Source organism: Typopeltis vanoorti, chromosome 25 (genome assembly GCF_054136105.1).
Source record: "Typopeltis vanoorti isolate ZY-2024b chromosome 25, IOZ_Tvanoo_1.0, whole genome shotgun sequence".
In the NCBI taxonomy this organism is placed as follows: domain Eukaryota; kingdom Metazoa; phylum Arthropoda; class Arachnida; order Uropygi; family Thelyphonidae; genus Typopeltis; species Typopeltis vanoorti.
Window position 1 is genome coordinate 46,066,232 of NC_143573.1, and position 23,104 is coordinate 46,089,335.

Here is a 23,104-nt window from a genome sequence, read left to right on the forward strand (position 1 = left end):
AGCAGTGATTCTAATGTTCTTTTGTTCTAAGGATATGGTTATGTAGGAGAGTGATCGCTTTAGTCCGTTTTTTTTTTTTTTTTCTGTCGTTCTATATTAAGTCTGAGGATGTTAAGAACACTTGACTAACGGGGCACACGCATCAAAAAACACCCTACGAAATATCAATGAAATATTAAAATAAATGAAGTAAAAAAGAAGAAAAAAAGGAGGAGGAGGAGGCCACTACTGGCCTTCGCAGTCTAAATTATACATCCGTCCACTTGTAGGCTATTCTAACAGTCCCAAGTAGACACGACGGATACGCTAAGTCCAGTTAAGAATAGTTCTCCAAAGCCAGCATTTCTATGAATGCCACATGTGTGTACACAGAAGCCTTGTTCTTTTCTATGCATGCCATGTACATGCAACCCAGGAGCCCCATCAAGTGGTCCTCTGTTTACTTCCTCCCCCGACCGGTGCCTAGACTTACACAATGCTACCCTTTGTGTTCAACTACAACTTAGCACTTCGCTGAAATACAGACGCGTAAACTGCACGTAGGGTTGTGCCATATGGTTACCCCTTTGAGCTTCGCTACAACACTGGAGGCTTCATTAACATCGTGTATATTTACTCGCGATCAAAACGTAAAGAAGTTTGGCTTTCCCCCGCTATTTCGTGTAGCACATGGAAGTTTATTTCTTTCAGCTGACCTGTTCTTCTTTAAACTCTTTTGTGTCTCCGTCACTCCGTGTCAAAAGTAATGCGAACAGTTCCGTAATAAAAGTTGTACTTTCCCCCGTTCGTGTGACCCACAAGCAAGACTCTCATCCTCTGACAGTAAACATTGATGTCAAGAGGGATCTGCTGTTCAGCTTTCATTACTTGTTATCACCACATATTTATGTTGTAGCGTACAGTAGATCTCCTATCATGCGGGATATAAACACCTACTCTTTTGTTGGAAGTTGGATAATCCAAACTGCGTCGATTCTTTTTATGTATACACAACCTTTGCTCATTATTTGGAAAAACATGTGGGATTCAGAAACATATATTAACACAGAAAGTTTCCGATAAGGCAATGGGAATTTTGTAGTAAATGTTCACCCATGATTTTTATTTATTTATTTACTGTTGTATACTCCTTGAAGTCTACTAACGGAAGCCTTGGAATGATACAACCCCAAATTAAGTAAATACTCGTTTTCTTTTTCGATAAGTTTTGCTCTAAGAGTTGTTTTTAAAAAAGAAGTAGAATCAAAGACATTTTTTAACAAAAATGTTTTGATGCAAATAATTCTGTAATTTTTGGAATTCTATACAATTAATTTGCATAAAATTATAGCGCCTGAAGAGTTAAATATACATCGACCCTATGAAGTATGAATTCATTTTTATATTCTAATATACAATGCTATTTTTCCATATTTCAGATATTTTTTTTTTCATTTGTTAATTTCATAATTTTTTCCTGTTTATTTTACGAATGTTGCTTTAAATACAATAGAAAAAAAATTAAGATGCACGCTCTTGTTAAGTTGTATTGGTTTCATACCAACCAGTGTATATTTCACATCTTGTATATACCAGATTTTGCCTCGGTGCTCCTGGACTGTAATCCGAGTTAGATAATCAACTGTAAATAAATAGGTATCGCGACGAATACCTCCTGTGAGGTTTATCACGGTGGTACGAGACAGAAGAAAATAAAGCGGCTTCGGTACGTGAGTTAATGTGAAGAACCTTGAACTTTTTATTAGCTTCCAACTGCTATTTAATTTAGTAGAGATTCGGATTACCCATATATACTGAACCGATGTAATTTGTAATCATGACTTCCATAGTGTTATTTTTGGAGACACATTTCTGTCACCTTACTCCTCTTCTTGTGGAAATAAGTAGTTTCTTTTTCTCCGCAGGTATCCACCGAACAGCATCACCAGATCCATCAGCAGCAACAAGAACAGATACGAAAACAACAGGAGCAGCTGGTTCAACAACAGCAAAAAATACAAGAATTACAAGTAAGATTTCCTTCTCTAAAAAAAATATTAATATTCTTTTAAAACCTCTCTTAATACTCTCTGAATATCTCATTCAACGGAGATAAAAGAACCGACTTTGAGAAAACAGTAAGTTGTTAAATAGACGAAACTGAATCCTGAATGGTTCTATTGGCCTTTTGGTATCTTTCTTTCTATCACTCAAGCAGTTTCTCGATTTTCTGTTTCTAATACAGATTTTCAGCAATAACAAAGGTAGAAATCTTTATTTAATAGTCTGTTCAGAACATTTTTTATCTATAAAGGTTCTTAAGACAACATTTGGGTTGAAAAAAAAAAAACGGAGATCCAACTTCCTTAGAAAAGTTTAATTTCTTTACTCTAAAACGTTTTCTTCTTGCTTTACTTTTGAATGATGTGCTAAGAAAATGATTCTGATAAGGATTATAATAATTTTCCCAGATAGATAGTGTATGGGAAACTCTCGACACGTTCTCAAAAAATTGCTTTGTTTATGATTAGCTTACCAGAACCAATTACTCAGTTACTCTCTGTTTTTCTCTTTTATTTCTCTGACTTGGATCGGAGAATTAACCCATTATGCAAGTTGCGTGTCCACACAACTCTGGCGCCACCAACTTTAAAAAGACATCAGATAACTTTTTATTTTTCTCATAATTTGCCAACCTTTCGAACTGTAGGGATCACATGTTTCTAACCTAACATACAGAAAACCTGTAAATACATATACAGATTCTCTTATAATCAGATTCCAACATTTGAACTAACATTGTTTCAGTGGACATAAACCACTTTATCTCGTTAAACACACGTGGAGCCATCTATCGCCTGTTTGTATTAACTCACTTAATTGATGCCGCCCTTAGTGTTTTGCATACAACTTCGCATACTTATTTTAATTGTGCACTTCAATTAACGTCTTTACGAATACTGTGGTGGTTATTTCTCAATTGCTTGCATGTACTTATCAAAACTTTTTTTTTAAAGGCAGAGACTTTAAATGTCATTTGCTTCGGTCATTTCATTGTCAATTTTGCAGAGAATTTAGATCTGTCTCTTTACACTGGAAGTAATTACGAGATCAAAACATTAAGAATATTAAATTACTCCATTTCATCTGCCTGTTTAAATCCAATACGATGCATCGACATTGTGTACTCTGAAGTGTTTTCTTGTTGAAAAGAATCCCTCACTGTTGTTTCTCTTCATAGACTGTGTTTCATGCGCTGTTCCAAAGCAAATTTACTGTGCCTTGCTTTTTTTTTTTTTTTTTAATAAATCAAATTAAAACGAAGTCGAACAACAATTACATATCGTCTTCCAGTACGCCTTAGCGTTTACAATCACATAAACAGTAACCATGGCAATTAATAGTCGCTGACGACTCGAGATAGCGTTTTTAATTTCGCATTCAAACCCGAAGAAACCTTTAATAAAATTAGAAATATATTCTTCCCCGGAGATCATTTCCTTTTAACGAATGATATATCTTCTGTAACAAGGTGATCAAATGACTACAGTATCGCTTAGCACGCTCTCTTTGAACATGCTAAGGAATAAATTAGTTTTTTTGTTCTTCTTTTGTTCAGTGTTTTTGACCACGTGCGGCTATCATCTTAAAGAGAAAGTGATAACAAAAACAGTTTCCCGCAAGTAATATGTTCCATCAGTTGTAAATATCTTTTCGACTGCATGCTGGCTGATTAAACACGATAATTTGGGGTTCTCAGTGCAGCTAATCAGTCTTAGATAACCATTTACGTGTTTACATTAGACGACGTATTTCACTTTACCTGGCAGATGTATTTCATTAGACCTGTATGAGACCCCCACACTGCTTTTTGGAGGCCTGAAGTGGTTGGGGAAAGTTCCATGTTTGGTCTTCTAGAGCAGAGTTTCTGGACTATCTAACCTAGCCAACCCACAGTATTAAATGCTAAATGTATACTGTAGTACATTAGTATTCAGTACTATTACTATTTATTCCTCAGAGCCTCCGTAGCTCAGTCGGTGTAGACGAAGCCCTCTGACCGAAAAAGACCTGGGTTCGATTCCCGTCCAAGACTTGCGGAACCTTTATCTGGTCTCTTTCGACTAAAGGAGTTAGCCAGTCTCATACGTAAGTAGGGTTTTTCGTCCCCCAGAACAGGCAAACCGGCCTTGTGAACATAACCCCCCCCCCAAAAAAAAAAAAACGCCAGACTCTGCAACAAGCTGGTTGGGGTTTCCCACAGTCGCATAATCATAGCGGGCAGACTCTGCACTAAGCGGGATAAAAGAGCTATAAAGAGTAAAAAGTATTCATTCCTCAGTGGTATTTTCATAAAAAATATGACCCAATAATTATAAAAACAGCATGATGTGACAAATATTATATATAGAGGAAAATTACTATAAAATACTTCAAGTATAGATGGGAAAGTACTATAAATTACTTTCAGCACTGCTTTACAAAAGTATTTCAGTTATAAAATATTTCGAAATGCGAAATAAAAGAGAAATCGGTCGCATTTAGCTCACAGAATGAAGTAAAAAGATGTATTTTTTATTTCTTTTTCATAAAAACAGACGACGTTTTACTAGGGTTAGACTCAGAACTACGAATAACATAATCAAATAAATCACCATACATATTCATATAATTTGAACAAAATTACATGTTTAACAGAGCCAATTACGCCTGCATTACTACAAGATTCTGCTCATAAAGTCAAACTTTACTGTTCTAATGATGTATGTCAGCGTTACTGTACACTGCGCACACCTATACAGCAAAGTTGTTCTATAGCCGATGCAAACCCGCAATGACAAAATCCAAATAAGAAAGAACTCTTAATAAACTCGTTCGGTCTGTCTTAAACTGGGCACAACATTTTTTCTCTCTTATAAATTTGGATTTCGTCTCCCGCAAAACAGACAGAATGACCAATAAACACGAGTTGATAGACAAAGCACTGACGGGCTGTGGCCTTAACCACCCTAGTAATAATCCTAAATAACCAAATCATCCATTATGTGTTAGTGCAGTATCGACTGCATAATGGCGTCGAAATCTATTACCGTATTCCGAGAGGCGTAGTGACAATTAAAAGAACACAACAGTCCAGACAGACTGGCAGTTTCTCCTGTGGGACTAATCCTTGCACCATTAAGAGTACGCTTTGGGAGTTTGTCTGATATTGTCTACTTCCCAGATGAAGACATGCCAATCAACTAATGAAGAGACTTTCCGTTTGGAGGGCCAAAATCGGTATGTTCATTAAGTCGTGAGATAAGTGCTTTGCTATATAGCAGTCCATAATTCGACGAAGCGATATCGCTAGTATTAAATGGAAATGGAGAATTAATAAGTGTGTCTTCCCTTTTGGTAAAATGGCAAACCAGTGGATGTGTTTGTTTGGCGTGTGTTAAATGAGAAGTAGAAAGGGAATTAGATGTCGTCAGTGATAGTGTGAATTGTTATCGAGAGATGATTTCGTATTGTGTAAGCTACCTGAAGTAATGACCGTGAGGAAGAAGGAGACTGGATATGAAAGTGTGCAAGTAGAGCAAGGACATCATCAAGACACATAATACTGGGATCTCCAAGATATGCATGGTCTAGCACCTCTAATTGAAACTAAATTGGCTTCTCTGGAAGGCATCACTGCATTCGTGTTCTATATTATACATTATCCGCTAATTGTCTGTTGCCATTTATATCAATTATTCCAATGTAACAGTATCACTCTTCATCTTCCGTGTTTCAATATGTATAACAGTTCGGCTTAACAAATTATATGTTCATTTCTGGTCATCACACTACTTTTATTTCAAGGAATCCTCACTAAACAGAGTTTATATGTCAAATCAACTGATTCTCTTTAACTCCTCCCCTCCTTTAAATAATAAATCTAGCTTTAGACCACCATATGCAAAGCGAAAACAATGCAGACTTGGCTCTGAAAATAGAGCACAGTTCTTATTCTCTCTCTCTCTCTCTCTCTCTCTCTCTCTCTGTAGGCATGCCTATTCTTCTGTGCAGAAATCAGTCGAGAAGTTCTAGAAACGCGCGTCACATTCGGTTTATTCTACTCTAATCACTCGCAAAAGTACTGCCTCAGTCACCGTTGCCAAAACGGTTCGATATTTTTCCATAACATCCTATGGGCAAACTGTAATCACCTGTAGAAATGTACCAATCCTCTCACAATTTGGGACATCAGCGTAAAACTACGTATACATTAACTTATCATTTTATTCTGATAAATATAATCAAATTATTTGCTGATGATTTTATTTCTCATCAGTAAATAAAAACAGAGGTTCGATCTGCTTCTGTGATTTCTCTACACGGTTCTAAGAGAATTTTTTATACTAAATTCAAATAGTAATAATTTGTTCAACTATCAAGAATATTTTGACCAAGTTAAAACCGAAACTTGAAGCCTGGAGAAATATTCCTATCTAACACAGAATCTTTTTTTTTTTTTTTTGTTGGCCCAAAGGGGAAAAATGTAGTTCGAAAAAATCCATGTTAAAATGTAGCATCGTTAAAGTGAGATGATGACGTCATCCCTCGATGCCTGATTCTCTGGAACTGAAATGATTCCATATCTGTAGTCGACTCTCTGATATATGTACTGGAATGACTACTCTCTTTCGCTCCCACGCACGAGCATTATTTTTTTTTTATTACTGGACTATTTTGATTCCCTACCAATCGTTTATTAAAACCGAACATTGGATTCCTAAGGTTTACCATTATTCCTTACAGACTCGTCTCAATGGCCACTATATGGCAGCCGCAGCGGCAGCAGCTAAATCTCTACCAGGCATTCCCGGATTACCAGGAACAGTCACTCCACAGGGACTTATGTTTCTACCTGTCTTTGAGGGAAGTCTAGCGGCAGCGGCAGCAGCTATGCCTCATACGACCTCGGTGCCTGGAATGATGACAACCACTGCAGGACTCTCTGGCTTACCACACATCCCGGTGCCTACTATAACCCCAACCACCCCACCCCGACAGATGTCCCCAAACATTAGCTCTCATTTGGCTTCCGCAGCATTAGGAGACACTCCACCCACGGTAGGTACTACGAACATCGATTTTGTAGATCATGATTAGCACTTGTACTTTGTATCATGTCTGGTAGGAATGCGATTCGCAACAACTTTAATTATTTTTGTAATCAAAACACTTTTTTCGTTATAGAGCAAATTAAAGTGACGTCGTACATGAAGATCTTAATCTTTATCCATTTTGCCCAATCAGATTCCACTATTTTTTTTTTTTTTTTAAATAGATGATTGTGATAATGGCTGCCAGTCTGTAGTTCAACCGCTTCAGCGTTATAAATGAAAAAAGAAAAAAAAAGATAAACTTACAACGATATTCAGGGCATTTAAGGCAAGTCAAAACAAATAAAAATGTTAATTAAAGCACTATTTCTATTATAGTAACTATCGATCATCAAAACTAGCAAAATTTAAGATAATTTAAAATATATGTGTTAAAATATATCTTAACCGAAACAAGACCGAACACGAATTTATAAATAAAATAAAAAAGAGACTCACAGCTGAAAAATATTCCCTAAAAAATCATTCATTGGTATCAGCCTCTAGAATCTCAGCACGATTGACGATTCTTCTACTTTCACAGAGTTGCCCTTTAATAAGACATAATACAATAAGCTTGTTTTAACCGTAGCTGACGATGATTCTAAATAACCTAATCCAAATGTGTACTCAGTTCGATATTCAGATATTATTTTTCTGATTATGCGGATCGATGTTCACTCCTTGAGCAAGTGCATTTTTCCTTCTTACTGTCTCCTCCACTTTCGATTTCCCTCTCTTTCTCTGTTCGGTTCGCCACGATTCCTCGTGATAACATATTTCTATTTATCCCTTCATCCTCTTTTCTCCTCCACCACGCTTCACACATAATAATCATGAGTAACAATGCATGTTCTGGCGGACGTGAAAAACTCCAGCTAAATACGATATTACAAACTAGTCCGATAACATTTAAACAGGATTCGATCACTGCTTTCAATACTTTTTACCATCATCCAGGTTATTAATTAATAACCTAGATGATGGTATAATTAATTCCCGATTCTATTATCCGAACTTATAAAAAAAATCATCCGCACGTTAAGCACGAAATTCGTCTGTCTTACTTGACTAACCAACCACTCTATAAGTACGATTATCCACGTAGTTTGAATCTTTTCCTCAGTCGGATAAAAGAAATGTCGTTTGTATTTACAATCGTACAAATACAGGAAAAAGGTATACTAATCCACTGTGTCTAAAATATAATGCAAATATAATATAATATGTATTATAAAAAAAACTGTAAAACATGTAATATACGTGATCCCTATAGAATAATAAATATAAAAAAATATATGGAATAACCAGTGAAGCAGTTTGTGATGATTTTTTCTGTTATTAATGTAAAATATGCGTCATACAATTCTACGAGATATCATACTCGTAGAATTGTATGACGCATGATTCGCACAATACAGGTTTAGACATACGTGACGTTTAACTTGTAGAATAATCTCGATAAAGGGATTTATATGTAGTGTATATAATACACTAACAGAAAAGTCAGAGAGAGAGAGAGAGATCAAGTTTGGGATGATTTTTGCTTCTTGAAGAACCTCTATTTGAAATAGTAGCGCCATTTAGTGTTTTATCTATATAATATACTATACACACGTAGTAATAACTTCGAAGTACCGATTTAAAGCACTTATTCTGAAGACGTGTTAAGATTCGACGGTGTAAGCTATAGTTTATGCCATTGAAAACGTGATGAATTTACTCAATTTACTTCAATGTATAATAATTTGACTATCTACTGTCTTGACATATACAACTACATATTTACACTGACATTACTTGTGGAGATGGACTCTCTAACCTCGGTAAAGAACGGGAGTTTTGTTAGCTACTAATAAATATATTAACTGCGTTAAGATTCCGACAGGACAGTCTAACCAGAAGAAGTAGTGTAGAACATTATCGAGAAATGAAGTGCTTTACACAATGCAATAAAATACATTAATTTATCTTAATCTCTTGCTCATTGATTAATCCTTCTTGTTATAATAGAGACTCCGCAGTGCCACGTCCTTTTTTGGTTGGGAAAATTCCGGTTCGAATCCTGTCTAAGCCACTAGAAACATTTATATGGACTTTCAACTGAAAAATTTATGGTAAAAAAAAATATTTTCAAAAAAAATTAATCCTTCCCGTAATTAATATAACTCGATCCACTAAAAAAAAATTTGTCTAGCTTCTTAAGTTTGAATCAATCACTAATCAGAAGAAAGTCAGCCAGTAAATCAATAAAGCTACCATCTAAATGTGCAACAAAGTCTAACCGCGATCCATTTTTGAGACCTCTCAACTGATGTACCTCTCTCTCCCTTGGCTAACACTAAAACTCTTCCCCTACTGAGAACTGGAAATATCCAGCTATTCGTATAAAACCGTGCTGGCTTGGAAGATTTGGTTCGTGCTGAGGAAATAAATATGCTTCCTGTTGATAATTCTTCGAATCTTATTTTGGATTCAAGTTGCTAGTGTCTCCTTCCCGTAAACCTGATATGGGAAAGAGGTCTAGCAACTGAGTATTATGGGTTACTTTTCTTCTTGCGCTCTCATAAACTGAATTTTTTTTTTATTAACAAGAACTGTACACAATTCTCAAAGACACGTTACGAATCAGACTTGTTATAAATGCAACATCAAATTTCATCCAAATCCGTCAAGCCAGAACTGCTGTTCTAAGCGCACAGCCAGATAGACAAAGCGAAGCTAACGAATACCCACCATTGAGAGACGTACCTTAAAAACGCCAGTAGAAACGTGGGGATCATTGCACACCTGTTTGTTCCCCCTCCATAATTTTTTTCACAAACATTCTGCTATTCTCTAGGATTATAGCTTTTTTTTTTAAATCTGTAGATAATAATACAATTTCGAAAAGGACTTCATCCACCGTTCTCACCGTGATTTTACGCAATGTAATTTAACCCTAAAAAAGGCGGGGGGGGGGGAGAAGAAGAGAATCAGAAACACCAAATAATTCGACACGCCCACGAAACTGAACACCAAAAATTCAGCCATATAAACATGCAGAAAAAACGGAAATTGAAAGCGCCGAAGAAAACATGAATAATAATAATAATAATAATCTGTAGATTTGAAATCCCTTCTTCCTCTACCATCGTGGATTAAAATTTTCTCAAGCGATATCTTTCTATATACGTAAAAAAAAAAAAATAATAATAATAATAATAATTTCCTTGATAGTCTGAGAGAGATAATTAGAACCTCTCGAACCGTCTCAAAACTATTAGTCCGTATGCCCTCCGAAGTATAGTCTCTGTAGAAATATAATTACATCCTTTACTTTAGAAGAAGATGGGTTGTCCTCTTCTGAAACATGTTTGTTACATGTCTCAATACAAGGAGAGATTCTGTGAAGATATCACATTAAAATTACATGAAATCTTGCTGCTAGCCGACAAACTCGGATATTCTTAAGAATATAAGTAATTAAAATATGTTCGGTGGCAAGTCAAAATATAACATACGAGAAAAGCGAAAGAGGTTTTAAATGGATGAAAAGGAAGGCGAAGAAGTTACACAGTTGCGTAATTTTCAATCCATTAGTAAGTTTGCAAGAAAGGAAGAAGGCATCGTTATAATAATTTTATAGAGACACAGCCTATTATAAATGCATGGTGAAGCAAGTGCTATGCTGATACGTATAAATTATGTGGCTAGCTAAATATAAAGTTGTCAGAAAACCTCCAATGTATAAAAACACGCCTCTCTCTCTCTCTCTCTCTCTCTCTCTCTCTCTGTTTCTCTTTCTAACTGGAGCCGCAGCAGCGATAATAAAATCCGGAGTATGAATAGTCATTAGGCGACTGTAATAGCCGAGACATATCTGCCTGTTATCGTGTACCACACAGATATGCGGATGAACTTGGATGTCTGTGTTCATGACAAAGTAGCGTTCTTTGTCGAAATATCGCTTTAAAGCCGAGCAGCGGAGTCGGGAGAAGCCAAATTGACAAAGGAAGCCGGCCTTCTGCTTGTAGCCATTTATGTTGTATCAGCTCGATGTAAATCAGGGCAGAAATAATTGCAATTCATCCACCGTTCCCGCCACAGAGCCGGGCAAATTGAATCAGAATAGCTGTACTATGGTAGAGTCCCCCCTTCAATCTTTCATGTTCCATCGAGGAGAAGGTGAACAAAAGCCGAGGCAGGCAGCATGAAATATTAAGAGGGCTTCGTTCTAGCGTGCATTGTAAATGTTCATTATTCAATCGGTCTGCATTAAGACATGAAAAATTCATGCAGATGAAGTGCACCTCAACAATGGATGATAAAAGCAAAAACAAATCGTGCACTCATTGTACCTAGGTTCCCTTTGATTTCTCATGCTTTTATCTCTGGGCCTTTCAGCCGGTTACATCTCAGTAAATTGACTTTGGCTTGTTATGTCACCAGCCTTGTGCTCTTGTCTCTTGTGGTCCGGTCCTGCTACTGGTTGTTTGGTGTGTGCAAGCAGAAACCGCCTCCTTCGGTATTGACATTCAAACGCGCGGACTATCTGCTTTAAACCTCGGCCACTCGGATAGAAATGAATTGTGTTAGGTTTAGACGGGGACGTAGATGCTGGGGCTCGGCGCGCGCGTTTCTGAAAAGAGACGATGTAACTATGCAGTCGTTATACTTGTGACCACAGGCTTTCTAACATTCATTCTTTATCGCGTCGGATAAAATTAAACAGCCTCGGGAAACAGAAAACGGCGCACATCACAGAGAGCGAAAAATGAGTTCGAAATATACCGAGTTAAAAATTGGGCGCCCCGAAAACAGACAAGAGAAAATTAGAATCGCTTGATAAATGGCGCTTTATGTGCACTGACTGCGAAAAATAATAGGAACGCCACGTTGATTGCTCAATCATCCAAGAGATGAGAAATGCAAATAAGATCTGTTGCATGTTACACCAGACTGTCAAAAGCATCTATAATACTGTCTTCTATTAACGCAGGGTTTATATTAAGGTCACCAACTAATTAGATATCACGCTATTGCTGGTTTATATTATTACTTCGAAGACTAATTATCTAAAATAGAGGAAAACCTTTAGACTGATAAATTTGTCCATAACCAAAGGAAAATGTAGAGAATACGTCTTGCAAACATTGTCCGTATGCATTCTAACCTATTTATACGCTATTTAAGAAAGACATTGGGGGGGGGGGAGGATCTCCACATTTTGCACTCTCTTCCAATCATTGGATATAACATTTTTTTTTTTTTATCTGAATGATCTATTTCAACTCGCCTCAATATGAAAATTCGCTGCTCTGATCTGTGATGATGCGAGTAAGTTAAGTGAGTGAAAAAAAAATTATACTATTCTGATGGCGATGGAGCTAGGAGCCTAGTCCGGAACGATGGATCTTGATTATCATATTGAGAAAATGAGTACTGAATTGGTTAAATATTTTGACATAGGATAAAATAAACGATTTTTTTTATTCTCAGAAAGAACAGAAAATGATCAATTCTGTGTAAGAGTTCTACAAATTTCTTGGGATTTGGGATTAACACAGAGAGATAAGTCATGAAATCCCGCTAACATTACTTTTGCGTTTGTTCTCAGGTCGGTTTGTCTGTTACGAGAGGGAAAAAAAACATAGCGTTCTCTATTTCCGGCCATTTTTGAAAAAGGTTCGCTTGAAAAAGGTTCTTCGAGGGAAAAAAATCGACATCTTCACCGAGTACATCTTATCAACTGTATCATAGAAACTTCTGATTCTGAAGAAAAACGTATAATACGAGTGATGTAATCAGACTTATAGAAAAACATTATGATGACGTAATGAGGTGCTGAAATTTTGAACATTACATGATGTCTCATATTCTTTTCAAACGAGCAGTTACTATTTTTATTTTTTTTAACCAATGAAAAGAATGCGTAAATAGCGTAAAAAGCCAGTAAATTACACAAGGAATGAAATAATGTGTTTAATAAAAAACACTTATTATATCTAATAAGTGTTTCATCATAACTTCGGAGTTCACTCTGAAGATTGTCAGACATTGTTTCTAGCATTTCGCATTTGTGCTTTAGAAGTAGCCTTCATAAGAAAAATATTTATGGAAGAAAGTATTATTTATACCAGTACCGATTTTACACCCTGTCTCCTTTGCCCCTTTTTTTTTCGTAAGTTAATTTTTAAAAAAAATTAAAAATTAATAATGAAGAAATATCGTATATAAAATACACTTGAAAAAGCATTTTACATTTGAAACATTCGTAGAAATTTGCTAATTTAATTTTATGAAATGATTTTTTAAAAAAATGGGAGGACCTCAGCGGGGCAGCCAGTTGGTGTATTTAACGTCAATAAATGGCGTTTGTATTTTAAAATAAAAAATATTTTCAGGAAAGTAAAGTTCTCATTTAACTAAATATAAAAGAATAAATATGTTATTTCCTCAATGAAAGAGAAAGATTATATTTTCACATAATAAACCTGAAGTCAACTTTAGAGATGAGCAATCTCCAGGTATTCTTGATTTCTACTGAGTAATCCGGGGATAAAGAACTGTTCGAAACAGTACTGTCAGATCATTAATTAAATACTTCGCTCAAATCGAATCATTACTACTCCTGTTATTTTATTTGTATAGGATCTCAAATACAATATGCTTTAAAAAGGGAAAAAAAAACTTGTCGTTCGCTATACAAAAAAGCCATCTTAACACGTTGTTGTAATCGGAAAAATAATTTGATAAACCGACATTTCATTCTAATTTTAAACTCAGCTTTTCAATATTCAATATAAAAAGGAGTTTAAATTAACTACTGTTATAACCGATAATATCTCACCCATCTTCTTTTTATATTAGATCAGAAATCCTTACAGTTAAGTAACTTAACAATTATGAAGTTATTCCTATCTTTAGCCTGCTATATTGCTCTGTACATCTTCTCTGAGGTTTGTCTGCTTTACAACAGTAAAATTCTGAGTTTTTAGCAAGAAGAAACTTGCTGTCTTCGCACGAGAACAGCTGTCTGTCTTCAGTTGAAAAGCTCTTATAAGTGTTGTTCTTCGCCTCATCGATGGGATTCGAACCCAGGTTTTTCCTACCAAATGGCATCTTCGTTTCTAACTGCACTAAAGAAACCCCCCCTCTCTCTCTCTCTCTCTCTCTCGTGTTTGTTATTCAATTTGAAAGAATTGAAGAGTCAGAAGGATCCAGTTTGTTTATAATTTCCTTAACTCACTCTTATAACACACATCCATACCAAATTAAAAGCGTAATCCGCAGTTTTGTGGCCTAAGTTGAACTCGAATGCAACACATTAGGAAGCAGTGAACAGATTCTGATGTTACCATGGAAGCATTACGTCACACTCATCTTAGCTAGCCAAAACGATTATACTATATAGATATTATAATTGAAGAAAGAGCTAGACGGTTCTTCATTTTGGTATAACATAAAGCTATTAAATGAAAGGATATTAAAATTCCATCATTATTTCAAAGCCAAATATTCGAAAGTTAATTAAAAGATTCGAAATTGACCTGAGAACTTATCAAAATGAAACATTCGACATTGGAGTTCCTTTCTATGGCACTCTTTAAGAGACAAAACTCTGCCCAAGTACCAGTATTTTCACCTGATGGCTATTTCGAATTGCTGGTTCTCCTCAGAACTCTAAGAAGGCAGGAACCTTCTTTTCAACACGTAACAATTCCAAAGTCGGAAAGGTTGTGTTTTGCGTACATGAATGTGGGTACATGAATTAGAATAACTGAAGGAGGATTCTAAAGGTTTTGAATGGGCGATGTAAAAAAAAAACAAAAAAATATTAAAAGGATTTTAATATCCTTTCATTTAATAAATATTGCTATATATATATATATATATATATATATAATGAATATATTAAGATAATAATGTGTAATTGTGATTTGATGGAGTTTTATGTGAGTGTATAAAATCTAATTAATGAGATGCTTATATTTATTCCACTTATTATGCTTCTTTGCAGGTGTCAATGTCTCCTTTACAACCTTGGGTAACATCTGCTCCTCCTCTCATCCCTATCTCGTCTAGCCCTTTAACCCCTAACCGCCTGACCGCAGGAGGTCCCAGTCCAACTGGGCACAGAACTCCTACTCCCGGTAACTCCGATCCTGCACCTGATGCAGATGCCCCACTCAACCTCAGCAAGCCAAAGACATCGGGAAGCAATACTAGCAGGTATTTGACATTTATCAGATACAAGAATTGACGTAAAGAACTCAGCTAGAATTTTATTTTCCCATAGGCTGTTTGTATGCTCATTTATAACAATTACTTTAAACAATATTAACACACTCAGTGCCAGAATATCAGAAATATTCTCTTATGGTTCTAATGCGCTATAAATTAGCAGTCTTGAGTGAGTGAAATTCACATTAAAAAAATTAAACCTAGTAATACCCGAGTAAGACAAGTGGCAAATTCGGCTATAAATACACAACAGATTGCCTCCTGGAGTATCTGCGTCAAATGTGCATATGATAATGAGCAAAGGTCATGAGCGAACAAAGATGATGGTGGGAGACAGAAGTAGTCATAAGCGAGATTGACAAGTCCAATACGTGACGTAATTGATCGATTGACTATGCAATAAAACCAGGGACTGAAGTAGTGTATTTAGATGTGCCATGCATCGCACACCGTTCCTCAGTAGAATATAACAGCAATGGACTATTGAGGATATCAAATCCGTTCCATCCACATGCGCGCGCGCACACGCACACACAAAAGGAGCCACAGTTAGATCATCAGAATTTGGACATAAAGATGACTGACTGGAGAAATGTCGCACCGAACGATAAATCCCGATTTCTGTTATTTCAAGTGAACAGAAGAATAAGAGCATAACGATAAGAACAAGAAGCCATGGATCCACCTTGCTTGGTCACAAATACCCGGAGGTATCAATGGTGCGATGGTCTGAGCATATTTTCCTGACATTCTTTAAACCTATTAATACCATCACGGAAAAAGCTAATGGTGCGGCTGTCTGAACATTACTGCCAACCAAGAACGCCAGTTCATATTGACCATTTACCCTGAATGAGACGGATGCTTTCAACAAGATCGCTCGTGACGCTGGGTACGTGTCGTCCAGGAACAGTTATTTAGAAACATGAGAGTGACTTTACCTTAATAGATTAGCCTCCCCCCAGTACCACTGGGCATCTTTGAGATATAGTGGCGAGATGTACGTGACAAGTATTCATTACTTATACAATGAATTCCTAGAGTTCCATCAAGACTTGCTGGCGGTGGATCATTGTCACGTACATCTCGTGGCAGTGATCCACCGTCAGCAAGTCTTGATGGAACTTTAGAAATGCATTGTATAAGTGATGAATGCTTGTGGATTTAAGTGATTGATTCTTGGCTTATCCAAACTGTTCTGAAAGGCTACAGTAGTTCGACAAATTACCGTTCTTAGGTGGATATCTCTAAATCAAATGGCCACTCAGTTTATTTTATAATGTCTTGTTTAAGAGTTCTATCAGAGCGTCTTAAAACAACCGTGAGATTAAATTTAGAGATATACGAGTAATATTTAGATATTATGTTCATGAAGATTTCACATTAGCTATCGTTACAAATATAAAAATACTTTGGAAAGGAAGGAATAATTGAAAAATTAAGTTCAAATACTTGTACTGAAAACACTATGACTTTGTTACAAGCATTTAAATTTAAACAACTGCAATAAATTGGTTCCTTAGGTGTACTTTAGTTAATTATTCCAATATAATCAGGTTGTGCAGAGGGAGGGGGGGGGAGGTGTACCGGGAGCGTTTCCAATCCAGGCCTAAAAATTTTTAAATCTCTGACTGCATTTATATTCATAAAATCGCTTATTGAGCTTTATTCGGACACATAAATCCCCTTCAATTTTTTTTTCTACTTTGTACAATCAGTATTCGATCCTTACGGTTTTTACAACTCTTTTAAGTTCAAATTCTAATCATCTCTTGATGAAGATAAAAAATTTAAAACACTAAGCTTACAAGAAATAGATGACAAGGATCTTTATGTTTGAATTCTTCTTAGAATTTGGCTTAAAAGAGGAAAGAGTTGTACAAACCGTAAGGATCGAATACTGGTAGAAAAAAAATGGAGGGCATTTATGCGTTCTAATAAATGTCAATAAGCAATTTTATGAATATAAATGCAGTCAGAGATTTAAAAATTTTGGGGCCTGGATTGGAAACGCTCCCGGTACACCCCCCCCCCCCCCTTTGCACGGCCTGATTATATTGGAATAACTACGTCAATGTATTTGATATGGAGAAGGTTACCAATAATAATATTAATAATAACGTTAACAACAAGAAAAGTATTAAAATTATTGGAGATTATCCTTATGAATAATAAAATATAACAAATATTTTCACTTTGTGACTACAAATCAAATTAGGCACCAGAGCAATATATATATATATATATATATATATATATATATATATATATATATATAATCTCTATATGTAAATAGACTTTTTTTTTTATGGAGGCAACTCCTATAAAACAATCGGCCAAATACTTTGGTAGTTTCGTGCAGATGCTACGAAATACATCCCCGAAATTCTGTTGACATCCTCCGTGCCATACAAGGAAGGCACAGCGAATTCTATATACCCAACGAATATCGTAGAGGATTTCAAGATATTTCACAAAATGTAGAATATCTTAAGGTCCTCCTACTGTGAGGTTCATAGAAATTCAGTGAAACTAGATGGAGAAAAAATAATAATGAGATTATTATTTTTTCTAGACGGATAGTGTTAATATCAATGAAAGAATACAGCCATAATATACTGACTTCATTGTCAGTATATTATTAGATACTTCGATTGCGTTGATTGGCCATAATATCAATCAACGCAACTCTGACAATTTTTATTGGCCGTAGGAAAAAAGCGATAACGTTTTTAATGTGAAAGAGGGAAGCCAATTAAGAAAACAGCTGATCGAACACAACCGAAACGCGCGTTTCTTCTTCTTAGTATCCTCTACAAGTTGCATTGTCCAACCAATTTAGACCAAATTCGAAATCTACGGATCATGAAGATAACAATTAAATGTATAACATGATGAAAATGTATTATTTTCAAATTTACATCTTTCTGTATTCCATACCATTCCTAAAGAATAAGTAAAAATTAAATTACAAAAAAGGGACAAAGAAAATTTTTAAAAGTATTTATATTTACACACAAAGTCGCTTATTCACAAATAATTTCCTGTAAGTAACTCAACTTAGAATCGACCATAGATGGCAACACTATCAGCAAGGTTTTTTTCTAAGTTGGTACATCTGTCATAAGCATCCATGTGAAATTACAAGTCATTCTATCAAGTAGTTTGTTTTATACAGCTGTTTGAAGCAAAAGTGTTGTCTGTATCCCTTGAAATGGATAAAATTGAGTATTGCGCGGTTATAAAATTCTTTGTAAAAGAAGGTTTAACGCCAAAAGAAATTAACTTGAAATTCATAAAAGTTTATGGGCTCTCTTCTCCTTTGTTTTCGACAATTAAGAAATGGGCTGCCGAGTTTAAACGTGGCCGTACCAGTCTTGAAGATGATCCACTTGAAGGACGTCCAAAAAGTGTAACAACACCAGAAATCAATGATCAAGTGCACGATATGGTATTGGATGACCAGCGAGTCAAAGTGCGTGAAATATCTGAGGCTATAGGCATTTCAAAAGAACGTGTAGGATATATTTTGCATGAAGAATTGCAAATGAAAAAGCTTTGCGCAAGATGGGTGCCGCGCTTGCTCACAGCAGATCAAAAGCGCACTCGCATGAAAATCTCTGAAGAGTGCCTGGAGCGTTTTAACAAGAATAAAAACTGATTTTGTGTGTCGATTTTTTACTAATGATGAGACCTGAGTTCACCATTACACACCAGAATCCAAACAGCAGTCAAAACAGTGGACAGTCAGCGCCAAACAAGACAAAGTCGGTTCCATCAGCAGGAAAGGTCATGGTATCGGTGTTTTGGGATGCTAAAGGCATTTTGTTTATTAATTATCTTGAAAAGGGTAAAACAATAACCGGGGAATATTATTCCGATCTTTTAACCAGACTAGACGAAAAAATTCGTGAGAAAAGACCCGGGTTGCAGAAGAAAAAAATCATCTTTCATCAGGACAATGCACCTGCCCACAAAGGTGTTTTGGCAATGGGAAAATTAAGGGATTTCCAACAATTCCACTATGAATTGTTGGAACATCCACCCTATTCCCCAGATTTGGCTCCCTCTAACTTCTATCTCTTTCCAAAACTAAAAATCTTCCTCGCTGGTCGGCGTTTTACTTCGAATCAAGAGGTGATTGCAGCTGTAGAGGGGTATTTTGCAGATCTTACTGAGAACCACTACAGGGATGGAATGATGGCGCTGGAGTATCGCTGGAACAAATGTATTAGTCTTAAGGGAGATTATGTTGAATAATAAAAATAATTTTGAAATTATAAGTTCATTTTTTCATGATTAGACGGAGAACTTTTCAGATCACCCTCGTATACTAACTTTTTCAAGCCATTTCAAACAGTCCAATAATGAACAGTCCAATAATGAACAATTAAAACAGTCCAATAAATGGTGGCATCACACCAGTTATTGGAGTGCATTTCTCACCTCAACACAATCATAAACATTCATGCCAACAGCGAGATTCGAACCCGCAGTGTTAATACATTTAGTCACTTAGCCAACTAGATCGTCGATTTGAATTATTCCGTGCCATCTTCCATCAACGTGTTAAGTCAATGGCTCATCCCAGCCATATACCGTACTTGAATGCTGGATTGGGCATTTATTTTCGTAGTCTGCTATAGCAGTTTAACACCTTTCATTATTTGGCTGGTTTGTTTCTCTTTCACATTGAAAAACTCAAGTACCCCAAGAGCATAAAAGTAGCCGCTTTGGCATGACACCTTCAATTGAGAAAGCCTTTACAACGTTTCTTCATGTGCTAGACCTTAGATAGTATTCGAACTAGTGCTTTGCAACCAGAGTTTCATCGCTACGGGATGTACTATGGCTGCTGAACTCGGAATTAACAAAACATTAAAATCTTCGTGATAATTTGTTTCTTTTTCTTTCAAATGTGCCTATTTATGATATACAGTCCACTTTTTTCTAGTCTTCTTTTTCATTTATAGCAGTCTATCGTATTTAATACGCTTGAAGGATTTCTCTAGTTTTTTTGTAGGAGTTATATTGTAACCATGGCAATCAGTCGTTTGCTATAATGCTGTCGAGAAACATATCACTCGGTCTCGTTTCCTGCATCAGATGACTTGCGTCAAGTAATGATGTTGGTCTTTCAACCCAAGTTGCTGAAAAAAAAAAAAAAAACAGTTCGCAGTTTGTAACCTTTATAATATTCTTACCAACTGAAATCTGTTTCATACATAAACCTTTATACTTCTCTTACCTCCCCTCTCTTTTTCTACGCAATTTCATTGCAGCACATCCTAATAATACCATCAGCATGCGGAGATAATGTGGAAAAATGTATGATGGAATATCCATTTGCAAAATAAACTCAACAGCTGAGCATTCCTTTTCCAAAAAAAAATCACGCTGATAACGTATCATATAAATGCAATAAAAGTAATGAAATATTTTATATGTTTAAAAGGCTCAATTTTAGTTCTTTCTTTATCATCGATAAATTCTTTCCATTGCGTTCTATGTTTTATTTTAAGTGAATTCTTTCAACTCCATTTTCTGTAGCAAAATCCACACACCTTGCTCACGAAATGTAATTATTTGTTATCTATAATTTTTTGTAGTGCAAGCTGCAGCCCCACTCCTCAAGTTATGGTGAAGCAAGAGCCGCGAGATGGAGGACGTTCCCCAAGCCAAATGTCTTCGCCCACTTCTCCACCAGTAGGTTGCACTCTATCCGTATCATCGATGGTAGCGGCATCAGTAGCTTCTACTATCAATACTTCAGTTGGTCTACTAGGAACACCCTCATTATCGGTAAGTATGGAGATAAACATCTTAGAAATTTACTCAAATGAATGCAGTGATTATCTTGTAGCCCGTTTTGACTGGCTAAACTGGCTTTTTAAATAATTTGTAAATATTGTAGAAATTACAATATTAGTCACCTATTTCTCGTGTTAAAAAAAGTTTTTTTTTTTTTTTCAGATGGCACCATCATTTCTACCAAGTCATTACGGTGCATTACCTCCACACCTCAGACCTCCCGTCCCGCTAGGCGGACTATTAGGGCATCCAGGTAATGATGAATTTGTTTTTTCCTCTCTCTCTTTCTGTGTGTGTCAGTGAGCAAGCTCGTAGCGTTCCAAAAATATTCTGATATTGGAATCCAGAAAGAAAACAGAGTTGTATTCATGCCGAATTACAGTAACAGAAATTTAATTTATATGGATGGATTAAGATTTGTTATTTTTTAATTTCATTCATTTCTTTTTAAATATTTCTTATTTATTTTTAACCCAAAAACCCACTCAAGCAACCAAACATGGAATGTTTTCGAGCCACTGCAGGTCTCCAAGTAAAGAGGACGGTGATGTTACATCCAGCGATGAAATTCATCTCCCAGATAAAAACAATTACAAACATCGATATCCATAGCGAATTCGAACCTGAAGCCTTTTTAGTTGGAAAGCAGTACGTTAGTCGCTCACCCAACCAGACCGTCATTCCCCCCTCTCCGATTCGGGCCTGTCAGTATGAGCAATAATAGATTTTTCTGGCAGGATTCCATATTTCATTTAAACTACTAACTGCAAAGCCAAAGTAATCTAGTGAGCGAAATGATTTTTCGAGTGATGTTCGCATATGTGCAAAGTATGTGACTCACATGAATTTGGTTTGGAATTCGTTAACCATTAATGCAACATATACTGGCCACCATCGAGTTTTGAACATAATCAAAATACAATTTTGAGTTGCGTTCACGCTGCTGAGAACACAAATGTTTTTCATAACTTCTTGAGGTTAAAATGTATACAGTTGTTGTTGTATAGTTGCAAAGATATTTCATGCAAATCTTTGTTTTCTTTTATATGCTTGGGTAAAATAAAAATATAAAGAATATCCATTTTTGTCAGCCATAATATGCTTCCCAAAATAATTCAAAGCTTTGTAACGATCCCAGTAGGCTATAAATAGGCTTGTTGCACAAATAAGCCACAAAGTATCTTTATGTCGTATTGTCACTTACGTTCCCATTCGGACTTGTCAAGGCACTGATCTCAACAATAACGTCTTAGCATTGTTATACTATTTGAAAAAACGAGAAATAGCACCACAGCTAGAACTCACTTATATTTTTATTATTCATTTATTTCTGATTCTCTCATCATTTTCGTACTTGTTTCTTCCGTAAGTAGCTAAATCTAACAGATGTAGGTTTAAGATAATCAATTACCTTCTTATTCTTCTTGTTATTGGCGTATGTTCGGTCAGCGATAACTAACTTACTGGTAATTCTTTCTTGTTGCATATTTTGGCAACTATAAAAGTTGATTGATTTGATAGTATTTAGCCTTACTGTTGTTTGGGGGAAGCTATATCATTGCTATACTATTGGTAACGATATATACCACCAGCTAGGGAAATGACTACGAGCAAGGTGGTTCCTGTTGCCTTCCTTGCCGTACTATATCCTATGACTGTAGCCTGTGTGTTCACGGTGCCGGTTTGTCTGCTTGCGGGATGAAAAACCCCATATAAACTGAGGGAAAAACCCTGCTGTCCACGCCCAAGACCGGTTAACTTGGCTATGTGAGAAAGATCCTTAAGCTCCTCACGTCGTCGACGGGAATCGAACCTAGGATCCTCCTTTCCCAGGCATATGGTTGCGAAGCGCATAACCAGTAGCGCGGACCTATACAAGTTAACAACCCCTGTAAAGAAGTCTTCTTCGCAAAACGCGAAGAAGACTTCTGTTCAGTGGGTATCGCAAAGGAAAA

At 36.1% G+C, this 23,104-nt stretch overlaps 1 protein-coding gene across 9 annotated transcripts in view; it reads left to right on the forward strand.

Moving 5' to 3' along the window:
- LOC150092705 (uncharacterized) overlaps window positions 1-23,104 on the forward strand; it is a 583,346-nt gene that overhangs the window by 542,490 nt on the left and 17,752 nt on the right. For 8 of the 9 annotated variants that reach the window (XM_090414335.1, XM_090414339.1, XM_090414336.1 and 5 more), the window contains 5 exons: window positions 1,905-2,009; window positions 6,766-7,080; window positions 15,115-15,326; window positions 20,948-21,140; window positions 21,312-21,402. In XM_090414335.1, coding sequence (XP_090270461.1) covers window positions 1,905-2,009; window positions 6,766-7,080; window positions 15,115-15,326; window positions 20,948-21,140; window positions 21,312-21,402 — 916 coding nt within the window. The remainder of the gene's footprint in view (window positions 1-1,904; window positions 2,010-6,765; window positions 7,081-15,114; window positions 15,327-20,947; window positions 21,141-21,311; window positions 21,403-23,104) is intronic. The other variant, XM_090414343.1, reaches the window with a different exon arrangement.